General features: G+C 46.1%; 4 protein-coding genes across 4 annotated transcripts; all 4 read right to left on the bottom strand.

Annotated features, from left to right (window-relative positions):
* Positions 1-21: 21 nt before the first annotated feature.
* Positions 22-564, bottom strand: AWJ20_684 (uncharacterized protein; the record flags this gene model as incomplete). Its single annotated transcript, XM_018882639.1, has 1 exon — positions 22-564. One exon carries the CDS (start codon positions 562-564, stop codon positions 22-24), a length of 543 nt encoding a protein of 180 aa, XP_018734908.1.
* A 1,704-nt stretch (positions 565-2,268) lies between these two features.
* GRC3 (Grc3p) lies at positions 2,269-4,452 on the bottom strand (the record flags this gene model as incomplete). Its single annotated transcript, XM_018882638.1, has 1 exon — positions 2,269-4,452. One exon carries the CDS (start codon positions 4,450-4,452, stop codon positions 2,269-2,271), a length of 2,184 nt encoding a protein of 727 aa, XP_018734907.1.
* Positions 4,453-6,218: 1,766 nt separating this feature from the next.
* Positions 6,219-6,554, bottom strand: AWJ20_682 (uncharacterized protein; the record flags this gene model as incomplete). The annotated part of the gene is made up of 1 exon (XM_018882637.1): positions 6,219-6,554. The coding sequence occupies one exon, from the start codon at positions 6,552-6,554 to the stop codon at positions 6,219-6,221; it is 336 nt and encodes a 111-aa protein (XP_018734906.1).
* Positions 6,555-7,333: 779 nt separating this feature from the next.
* On the bottom strand, positions 7,334-8,638 carry LSC2 (succinate--CoA ligase (GDP-forming) subunit beta; the record flags this gene model as incomplete). Its single annotated transcript, XM_018882636.1, has 1 exon — positions 7,334-8,638. The coding sequence occupies one exon, from the start codon at positions 8,636-8,638 to the stop codon at positions 7,334-7,336; it is 1,305 nt and encodes a 434-aa protein (XP_018734905.1).
* Positions 8,639-11,887: the final 3,249 nt, after the last annotated feature.

The raw sequence follows: 11,887 nt of genomic DNA, 5'->3' as shown, positions 1-11,887 counted from the left end.
GGCGCATGAACCCCCGTAGCCTCACCGGCGGCTTTTTTTGTTCTTTTTGTAGCTGTCGAGGAACGAGGTCGAGGTGCGTTTGGCGGTCGTGCGGAGTGAGGACCGGCCGTCGGAGTCTGAGTCCGAGTCCGGGTTATGGGGTTTTAGGGAGGTGGTGGGGGTGGGTTGTGATGTGGTTTGGGCGGTACTGGTGTGAGGGTGTTTCTTTTTTATGGCCTGGAGTGCTTTCTGGGAGCTGCTGAGGTTGGAGTTTGGCTGGCCCGGTCGTGAACCCAGGCCGGTGGTGCTGGTTCCACGGCTGTTGAGGTCGAAAACAGGGTCTCGGCGGAACGGGATTGAGCTGGTGTTGACGGATCCAAGACCAGCTCGTGAGTTCCGCAGTTGTTTGAGGCCAAGTGATTCGTAGATTTCATCGTCGCTATCGTTGCCAGCGGCTCTGCTGGCTCCGTTTGACGGGTTGGTTACATCATCATCATCATCTAACCAAGATGCGATGAGTCCAGTAGCTTCACTGAGAGACACGGCAAACTGTGCTGACAGTTTGTCAACCTCTTTAACATTCATCAGATTCACTGCTCATCTGCTGACAGGAAGTGAAACTTTAAAGTATGCACTTCATGAAGACCTGCAGCTCCATCACCACCACCGCCGCATGTGCCTATGTTTCAGCAGCTTCGTCGCTAGAGGTTACTGTGTCATTCACTGGAATATAATTATTATGGAAATATAGTATTTATAATAAAATAGGTATACTGGGTTGTGACAAGACTAGTATTTTATATGTTAAGAGGAAAGGACAAGTTTATAGGAAGATAATCGGTTGTCAGCCATGGCAGATTAACAGTGCAAGTAGTTAGGCTGATATGCTTCACTAGGTCTACGAATGCCATTTTTCGAACAGTTAAGTTTAAAGAAAGCTGAATTAAGACCCACTTTCACTACTTTTTCTTTCAGAACTGTGTTGACTGATGCTACGGTTGGATTAAGTCCAGTCACCTCAGCAACTCTGCCTTCTCTACCACTCTAGCCGGTAGACTGAGCTAGTTTTCGTTCGAGATACCTCTGACTTAACAGTCCCCTACTCCATCTTATAAAAATAACGAATTTAAATTCGAAAAATAGTCCCACCCAACTTCCAGGGTTGTTTAGAGCCTGAACACAGAACTACTCCTCAGATATATGTCAGCCGCGCAACTTTATGCCTCTAATAGGCGAACTCAGGGGAACTCAGGGGGACTTTGCAGGTGTCGTCACATGATGGCCATCCTAAATCCCCTACACAGGTCCTGGCAAGTCTACAAAAACCTGGCTTGAATTACACCAGGATGCTTATAGCATGACTATTTCTTTCTTCCCTGTAATACCAGATAAGTTCTTCTACCTCCCATATTCGAGAGATGCTTCCAATACGGGTACTAAACACTACTGCTATACGGTTATCTGCTTCCAGCGGCTGGGGCTCCGCCCCAGACCCTGGTTGCTCCTCTCGCTCCGCTTGAGTCGGGCTTCAGCTCTCCAGTTCTCGGAGCACACTGGTATTGGAATATAAACCTCTAGAGCAGTTTCTGGCCCGACGAGATTAACTTAAGGTAGAGGCATATCTTGAGCTACAAGGCATCTATGCGTCTTCAGTGCCGTAATGAGTTCAACTGGTGTTAGATAGGTTAATAAATTATCGGTAGGTATTTACCTACTGTAGAGTACCATTACAACAGTCAGCTCAGGTTGGTTCCTATTTATTGCACTCAGAATGACAAGAAAGCAGTTGATTTTGTTGGTCCAAATTGAACAGGGCACTGAACACATTTTGCCTTGACGATTAGTTTCAGAACAGATTTTTTCTCTTCCTGAGTTGAGCAGCAACTTACTTTCCATGAATATACCGTAATTTAAGAAGAATTGTGTTTTTTGGTATGTTATAGAAAGATTGCCGGGAAGTGTTATTCGAGGTGGTTTTCAAACAATAAAAGCAAGTCCTCCGATGTGGATCTTCGAATTACGAAGCGAAGTAGTGTTGAAGTTGGAAGTGAAACTGGAGGTAATACAATATTTTTTGTTTCAAAGTCAAAACTAATTGAGTGAACACTTTGCTGGAAATAGCGATGAACAATGCACAAAGCTTTCAGACAGTGATTTAGTCCCGGTTGTGCAATCCAGCACAGCGTTGAGGATGCTCGCGAAGCGAGCACAACCAGGTCCGGGCGGAGCCCGGCCGCCGGAGGCAGAAGGCAAGATAAAAATAAATAAATAAAAGATACGAGAAATATGTCATGCGTAGCCTCTGCGGAGGACGTTTCGACGGACGCGCCAGCGGTGTGATCCGGGGGCGGATCCAGGACCGCTTTTGGAGAGGTATGGGGCCGGGGAGGACGCGTCGTCGAGAGAGGGGTTCCAGAGCTCCCATAGAGGCAGTTGTAGTCTGCCTCGGAGAAGGACTAGCTTTTGGCGGTCGTTTTGCGATATGACACTTGGTGGGATCGGTGTTAAGAGACGAATGGTGTTGTCAGCAACATCGATGGATTGGACGACAGCGTAGCCAAGGCATTTACAAGTGTCGGGGATGAGAACAGATTGCAGATCGTTGGGATCAATATAAGGAAGAGATTCGTCGGGGGTACGCTGGATTGGAATAGGAGATGTTTCGTGGTCGACAGAAATAACAGCTACAACTGCGCCATTGACACAGAGAGAAACATCTTCAGGATTAATTCCTTCACTAGCAGTTATAGCTATTCCTTGGATTGCTAATGGGTTTGAAGATGATTCTTCACCGTAGGGAACAGAATATGGTACAGTTTCGGTTAAGTGGGTTGAGTTGAACTTTAGTGAATGAATAGGGGAAGATGCAGAGTGGAAATAGGTTAATGTCTGAAGGACTCGGAGTTCAGAGGCTGAGTATTTAGCAGCTGATGAGGGAGCAGATAAGTATGCATTGGAGTTGTATGAGAGGACTGATTCAAGGGATGTGACGGGAATGTCAGTACGACGGGAGAGAACAGCACGAATCTCGGTCTGCGAATCGTCGGGTCCAAGACTGATTATAATATTAGGTTGAACGATAGAGGTGATATCAGCAAGTAAGTCTACGCCAAGACCACGAGTCCAACCAGGAGTATTGATGATAAGTGGAGATTGACTTTTTACTTGAGTCTTTTCGTAGGTTCTATACAGATCACGGCAGTAAGACAGGTAGACGTTGGGATGATCTTTGGGTGATGTGGAGCCAATAGTGTGGGCACGGATGGAGTTCCGAAAGTTAGAATGCGAAAATGATGGGCTAAAGTTAAACTCTGGTGAGTGTAAAGAAACTGTTCCAGGAGGACAGTATTCGGGCTGACCAGGGTCCAATTCAAGATAATGGCATTGATTTATTTCTGAAGCGAGGAAATAGTTTGTGAGAAATCGACAGAAAGAACTTTTGCCAGATGACTTGGGTCCTAGTACAAGAACCTTTGGTGGATCATTATCAAATCCAAGGGCTACAGTCTTAGCAGCCATATCATACCATGATCTGAATGGTTTGAATAGCGCTATCGAGGCTGGCGCTCTGTATATTATTTGGAAGCTGGGTTTTGCTGGTGTCGTACTACCAGTTGATATACTTTTAACTTCGTCGTCTTCAAATAATGGTATTTCTTCTTTGTCATCTTCAAGATCAGTTTGAGAGTCTTCATTAGGGCCCTCAGATAGTCCCCAGAGGTTCTTGAAATTAGGTGCCAAGTTAACGACATTGCGCAATCCTGTAGGAGCCGATTCAACTTTAATAACCGCTCTGTATGAATCAATCAGTTGCTCGTTATAGTCTGTAGTTGTCTGTTCAACCAGCTCGAGGTTCTCAACTTGAACACACTCAATTACTGGTAGGGCATGCGTACCATTACAGGGCGATGAAATATGGTAAGATCTTTTGCTGGCATGTAGAATAGCTCCCATAATACGGACAGCTCCTTTTTGAATCGTGAGCTGATACTCTCCATTAAAAGCCAACGTCTCACCCTTGACCATTCCATAAACTTCACTACCGGTCGTCAGTTTAACGGTGTTGTGTGAATTTTGTTTAAAGGTGCTAACAGTAATAAAATCTTCGGGGAACTCGACTGCAGCCTCAATTGATTTAGATCTTTGTCTAGACGAGAGTCCAGAAGGAGGAAAAGAAGCGAATTCTACTTCGTCGTCGATTTCTTCATCTTCCTCATTACCAGCATTCACGTCATTCTCATCAATAACTACTGTGGCTTCTACAGCAACGTCGGTGCTCTGTTGATTCAGACCATTTTCATCTTCAATATTACTATTGTCTTCCAGTTCAATAACAGACACATCTGGATTAGCTAGTTCACTAGGTTCACTACCTTCAGAAGGAGAAGCTGTAGAAGAAGCGGTATCATCAAGCTTAATATTCTTATTCTTCCTCGTAGCTAGCAGAGCACTAACTGCCGACTTTCTCTTCATTTTTCCAAGCTTGCACTTTAAATTACAGATTTTCAGAGCAGTGCCACAGTTTTCAATTGTTTTGTTTCAACTTATAACTTATGATCACAATCTGCCAAATACTGATAATATAAATAAATATATATTTTTATAGACCGTTGAATATATTTATTTTTCAGATCGACATACCCAGTATATACGTACGGCTGAAATATTTTTTGTGCCTGAGGTCACGGCTGAATTTAGAGAGACGAAATTTTGAGTGGTGTGATGTGGGACAGTGGGCCAATCACATTGCAGGTATGAAATTTCACCGTATTATATAGCGATCTTGGTTCACGCATTAGTACACAGAGATATACACCTTACCGAATATCAACCATAAAGATGTCCGAAGAAATCAAGGAGACTCCTTTAAAGACTGGTAAGTTATTCTGGAAGTGTATTGTGTGATAACCTGTCGAATTCCTCGGTTGATAGCGTGGCCATTGATTGATGGTTCTGTCGTGAGGTGTCGCGCTTGTCAATATCGATATTGGAATCGTACGGATGTATGGTTGCCAATAGTGAACTATGGCTGAGATATGAATCCTTTGAATAGGATTTTCTCGTGAAAGGAGAACGGTTATAGATATTGTTATCTCACGAAGTTTTGACTGAAGCTAGATACTAACGATACCAGTCCAAGGCAACCCTCTGTAAGTTGTTGAAGAGCCAATGTCAGATCTCTTGATTGAGAAGGCATCAAATCAAAGATTATTTGTTTTAAAAGTCATTGTTACAAGGTTATACAGGGAATTGAGTAAATTCGACGACAGTAGTAGTCACCCGATCACGATCACGACCAAGTATCAGTAAACCAAAATCAACCCTGAGTGAACAGTAATAGTACCTAGAATAATACGAACAATGCTACAACTTATCCTATAGACTATTCAACACACAAGTGTATGACGGGTTTTTACGACGATAATACCAGCGATATTACAGCCTATATCTCGACTACTCTTACGATTGATACTCCGAGCGACAATTCAAACACTATTATACGACAGGCCACCTACTTCTCGATTAAACACCACCCGGCCAATAAATATACACGACCTGCAAACTCATTAACCACAATCGATAAACTTACGACATAAGTCGACCACAATAATACTACTCTGAAATACACGTTCAACATACCTCGTCAGCAGCTGCAACCACCACCAACATGTGATATCAACAGAAAACTCCTCTGAATCAACATTCTTCAAACTTTTAACAAACTGTCTGGTCAAAGAATACTCGATTCCATCTGTATAGCCCCATACCAGAGTCCCAGCATCGTACTAACTCGAGCAGGTTCCCCCAACAGAACCAGACCAAGCACTGTTGGCAAAACTATGTGGACTACCACAAGTGCATCAAGGCCAAGGGTGAGGACTTCGCTCCCTGTCAAGTCTTCTACCGTGCCTACAGCTCGTTGTGCCCCACCTTCATGACCGAGTCCTGGGACGACCAAAGAGCTGCCGGCAACTTCCCTGCCCGTATTTAAGCGATTGATATATTTATCGTATACACCAATCCAACCTGTCATTTATCCCGGTGTGGGGGTCTGCCTCGAGGTCTGCCTCCGGCGGCTGGGGCTCCGCCCCAGACCCTGGTTGCTCCTCTCGCTGCGCTCGAGTCGTTGCTCAACGGTCCCAGTCTCCTGCGAAGCAGGAGCAACCAGGGTCTGGGGCGGAGCCCCAGCCGCCGGAGGCACACCTCTTCCCGTAAAAAGGAACAAATAAGTTATAGAGTTACATGAAATCGTCTTCCCAGTCGTCGGGTCGGAACTGGTTCGACGAGTGGCGCACCTGTTCCTCGTCGAACATGCTGTCATAGGCGTGCTTTTTCTGGTGAGCAAGCTCTTTTCTTTCACGGGCCAATTTGGCTTCTTTCTTTAATCGCTGTTGTCGTCGTTCGACCTCGGTTCGTGCCTGTTCTTTATCGTAATCGGCCCGTTCTTTCTGGAGATCGGGAAACGACTCTGTTTTCGTTTTGTTCAAACGATTAATAATAGCGTTGACCCGGGTCTCAACATGCACTTTTTTCACCTGTTTGTCTTTCTTGAACCCGACTTGGCCCACTGCCATGGCCCCTGTTTTGTGCAGATTCTTCCATGGAGTATAAATAACAGTGATATTATCCTTTTTATTGCCCTGAATCGAGTTCGCTTTCGTCAACTGCGCACAGTCGTTCAAAATCTCGTCCGGGATCTGGTCCCATTCCCAGTCCTCGGGCAGTCTCAAGTACACGTGTGCCGAACTGAGGTTGTCGACGTGGAACCTGGTGTGTTAGTGGGGGGTAGTGCCTCCGGCGGCTGGGGCTCCGCCCCAGACCCTGGTTGCTCCTGCTTCGCAGGAGATTTTGCGTGGGCCGAGGGGAGGGATGTGTGTGCTGGAGTAGGACTTACCAGACATCGTTGTCAAGACCGTATTTGATCAGATCCTCATCTGCGATTTGTTAGTGACTGGCTGATGTGGTTCATGGCTCGGGCGTACTCACTCTCTTCCTTGTGTTTGCCCATAAAAAGCTGCACAGGGGGGTCGACCTCGCCCGACACGCCCGTAGACTCAAAGTAGTACACCATTCCGCGGTTTCTTTACAGCTTCTTTACTCTTAGATCAGTCTTTTGATGTCGAAATATGTCTGAAATGCGACATCTCGCAAAGCCGTGAAGCAGGATCGGCATTTTTCACTGGGTTAGGAACAGGACCCTGGATCAGACCCTGCCTCCTTCAACCTCATGGCACCCCGACGCCCGACTCGAGCGAAGCGAGAGGAGCTGGGGGGTCTGGGGCGCAGCCCCAGCCGCCGGAGGCATCCACCCCCACCCGAAAGTAAGAAAAATTTATTTATAAAAGGTAATTAATTACAAGGGGAGTTCAAAGGAGACGTTGACGTCGATGTCACGGGCCATTTGGACGACCTTGGACAGTTGACAGACCTTTTGAGCAGCCTCGTCGAGGTCGGTGAACGAGAAGATCTTGAGACCGGACTCGGAGATCAGACGTTGGGCCTCCTCGAGGTTGGTTCCTTGCAGACGGACCACGATGGGGATGTTGAGACTCATGTTCTGGGTGGTGGCAATCAGACCCTTGGCGATGTTGTCACATCTCACGATACCACCGAAAATGTTGACGAAGATAGCAGTGACCTTAGACTCAGAGGTAATGAGCTCGAAAGCCTTCTCAATAGCCTTGGCAGTAGCACCACCACCACAGTCCAAAAAGTTAGCTGGGTCTCCTCCATAGAGCTTGATAATATCCATAGTGGCCATAGCAAGACCAGCACCATTAACAAGACATCCAATGTTACCATCGAGCTTGATAAAGTTCAAGTTAGACTTCGAAGCCTCGACCTCATCAGGATCTTCTTGAGTGAAATCTCTCCATCCCCAAACCTCCTCTTGACGGAAAGAGGCATTGTCATCAAAACCAAGCTTGGCATCCATAGCCAAAACCTTGTTCTCAACAGTCTCGGAAAGAGGGTTGATCTCGATTTGAGTGGCATCCTTCTCCTTGAACACCTTATAAAGCTTCTTAACAGTCTCAGCAGCCTCAGGAACAGCCTTGGCAGAGAATCCAAGCGAATTAGCAACCTTTAAAGCCAATTCGTCAGTAACTCCCTCGTGGATATCGACCTTGAAGGAATGAATAGCATCAGGAGTCTCCTTAGCAACACCCTCAATATCCATACCACCTTGAGAAGAGGCGACAATAACAGGTCCTTGAGTAGCTCTGTCCATAAGAACAGCGAGATAAGCTTCTCTACGAACAAACTCACGTTCAACGACATAAACAGCAGTGACTTCTTTACCAGCAGCACCAGTTTGCTTGGTAATAAGCTTGTGACCGAGCATCTGCTCAGCATACATCTTGGCCTCATAAGGAGAAGAAATCAACTTGACACCTCCCTTTAAACCACTGTCGAAAGTACCTTTACCTCTACCACCAGCAAGAACCTGAGCCTTAATAACCATATCCTCAAGACCCAAATCCTTAGCAATCTTCTCAGCACCCTCGGCAGTAGTCGAGGCTGCTCCTCTAGGAACAGCAATGCCGTAATCCTTCAAAATCTGGGCCGAACGGTACTCGTGTAATGAGAGGTTTCTCTTAGGCACAGCCACGGGACGGCCAGCCCGGGCCACTGCCCGACGAACTGTAGCGTTAAACATCTGTGTCTGGGGGTGTTAGTACTGGACTTGGGGGGAGGGGTGCTGCCTCCGGCGGCCGGGCTCCGCCCGGACCTGGTTGTGCTCGCTTCGCGAGCGGCGTGGGGTTCTTGGATGCGGTTTGAGGGTGATTCAGGATTGGATATTGGAGGGAGATTGATTTGAAATCGTGTTGAAACCGAGTTGAAACTGACTTAAAATCGCCAGTTTGGGCTCGGACGGACCGCTACGGTCGCGATCGCGATTCACCTTAAAATTCACGCGAACCACCTCAATTCTTCACACAACCCCCTAAAAAAACATCTCTCACAGCCCCCAAACCGCTCGCGAAGCGAGCACAACCAGGTCCGGGCGGAGCCCGGCCGCCGGAGGCACGACCACCAGCCGACAATGACAAACCCGTGAAAACACAGGAGAACCCCGCGATAGCCACGAGAACCAGGGTCACGGCGGTGATGGCTGGGAAATGAAAGCTCAATTGCACTGGAGACTTACAAAAATTGACAAAAATCGACGGAAAAAAGTCTTGAACTGTCGCTTTTTCGCTGGTTGTTGGGATACAAGAAAGCGAAATGTACAGGAAGTAACAAACGGGCCTCAGAAAATATTGTTCTTTTGATTCCTTACCCACGAACTGCGATAGCTGCTGCGATCCGATCCTTTTACCACCGCACCTGGCCCATGTGCCCCAACCCCTACGAGCCGACTGCGTCAGGATTGATCCGGTCCGCACGGCTGTGGTCCGACTCGGGCAAACGCGGGCGTGCGAGCCGACGAAGCTCGGCTAAACTTTTTCCGGCTCCTCACTGGCTGAGAGCCAGAACCTTCTAATTTATTAGTCTCGTTTTATTAATTTATTGTAATCTCACTGGGGGAGGGGGGTTGTGCCTCCGGCGGCCGGGCTCCGCCCGGACCTGGTTGTCCTCCGCTTCGCGGAGGGAGTGGGGGGCGGAGTAAGGGGCGGTAGGCCGAGCGAGAGCTCGCGAAGCGAGCACAACCAGGTCCGGGCGGAGCCCGGCCGCCGGAGGCACACCTCCTGGGAACTGAAAATGCCTCGCGGAGGATTATGAAAGTGTTGTGGACCAATTGCTCGCCAGAAAGTTCTTTTCGGGATAGCTGGTCTGGAGAATGAACGGTTTTCAGTCGTGGGAAATCGTTTACTTGTGGTTGGGGTATTTTCTTTCTGGTGAATCTTCAGATAACCTCAGTAACCAATTGTGTATAAATTGGCAGGCTGTGGATTATCAGCGGTAATGTAAGCTGGTTTGTGGGTTGAATTTTTTGACAATTACCTGGTAAAATTGTAGCTATGGTATATAGAATATAAACGGACTGATTAAAGGAAATAGTATCTGGGGGTTATCTAATGGAGGTATTGGGTGATACAATTCCTCTTGGAGAGTCGATTGAGAGAGCTGAATCACAGAAATACGAGTTAGTGCAGTACACTGTGGCATAATACTCGTGAGGGGAGGACCCCTGAGACAGGCCAAAACAGTTGGATGCAGATGATTCGCTTATGCAAGCAAGTGAACCGACATGAGGAGTTCAAAGAATTTCTCGTAATTCATAGCTAAATGATATTAAAACTAAGCTCTAACTCGCTTGTCATCATCAGAAGTCCGAAAACTAATATTCTAGCCAGCACTCGTCTGTACGGAAGCGCTATAAATCTATATATATATACATATAGCTATATATTGCTATATATTGCTAATTAGTTGGGTAGTGGACCACCTGTTCCCCGGGTTTAGAAACCACGATACCGCGAATGCTCGCCGCTGAGCTGCTACTCTCAGATTTCTACTAATTCCTTTTGGATGCGCTTATCCAAGTTATATTAAGTGCCATACTATCAATGCGACTTCTGTTTTCAGTATTACTACTCTCAGCTACTGATTTATACTCCGGGTAACCCCTCAATTTTACGATTTGGGAAATATTTTATCTTTTTATTCAACAAATTTATTTTATTTAATTTCATTGCTCAGAGAAATTCAGCGATTTGTCAAGAAATATCGAGAGTCTGATATTCAAGGAAATACTGATTGAATTCGACCATCTGTCGTGTCAACTACTCCCATGCCAGATCCTCTGATCCTCTGCGCGATCAGCTGGAGATAGGAGTCTGGATATTCGCCCTGGACCCATACTGCCAGCTGGAAATAACAATATTGAAACCTGAACTGGGGGGCGTCTCGGGCTCCCTGTCAGCTGGGAATGCGAATATTAGGGCCCTTCGGGTTTCAGCTCATAAATGGTCTTTAAAATTTTAGTATATCAAATTTAATTTTCCGGGCGCATCAACGTCAACGCAAGTTTCCGGGTAACCCCATTTGCTGTTTGGAAATGCATTTTTTTTCAGTTTTTTTTACTCTTTCTTCAGAAAAACTCAGCAACCTTTACAGGGAATATTGGAAATTAAATGCCAAAGAATTAAACCGAAACTTAGAAATACTGAAGGAACGGGGTAGACATGAAAACCAGCGACAATATGACTCCGTGATCACAAAAATGACCTGTTACCCGGTGTTTAGAAAATCACCATTCAGTGAATGCTCGCAGCTGAGTTTTTCCTTTTGTGTTTCATTATTTTCGTTTCGGATCTGTTCCCTATGTTTGTTTTAGGAGCTATTTCACCAATAACAGTTAATTTTATTATGCTGACAAATAAATTATTCTATTTTCTATAGTGTTACTATTATACCCATGGGCCCTTGACTTGACCTGTGGTTCTGGTACCAACCTTGACATTTTGTTACATCAGGTTTTTGTCCTGGTTTTTCCGCAGATAAGTAGACGAACTCACTTGGTGATATCAAGGGTAGACATATTTTAAAGGGGAAGCATCAATTTGCCCAATGCCGAGTGGGCAGGGTCAAAGTCATTCATGAAGAAAGGCAGTCCTGGTAGTATAGCATTGACGACGCCAAGCAGTCCTAAACTTGACAGGTCACTTGATCTGCTACACCAGAACCAGCCAACCAGCTGCGAAAACGATTGGTAGAGAAGGACAGGTTGGCTGTTTACCAACGTCGATTGAATATGGCCCAGGGCAATCCTGGTGAACCCCTCTCCCAATAAATTGGGAAAGAATATATGATAGTCATCTTATTATCAGGGCAGATTTAGTACATAGTAATTTGGCTAATCTCAGGAGAAGATGCGAGTATCGAAAGTCCAGATTGCTAGCAGCAGACAAATAGTGGCCGAACGCAGAACTCTCAAGAAGTCAGTTTGGTTGTTTATCTT

Source organism: Sugiyamaella lignohabitans, chromosome A, assembly GCF_001640025.1.
Source record: "Sugiyamaella lignohabitans strain CBS 10342 chromosome A, complete sequence".
Lineage (NCBI taxonomy): Eukaryota > Fungi > Ascomycota > Dipodascomycetes > Dipodascales > Trichomonascaceae > Sugiyamaella > Sugiyamaella lignohabitans.
Note: the sequence above shows the minus strand (reverse complement) of the source record. Positions and strands in the feature narration are given on the sequence as shown.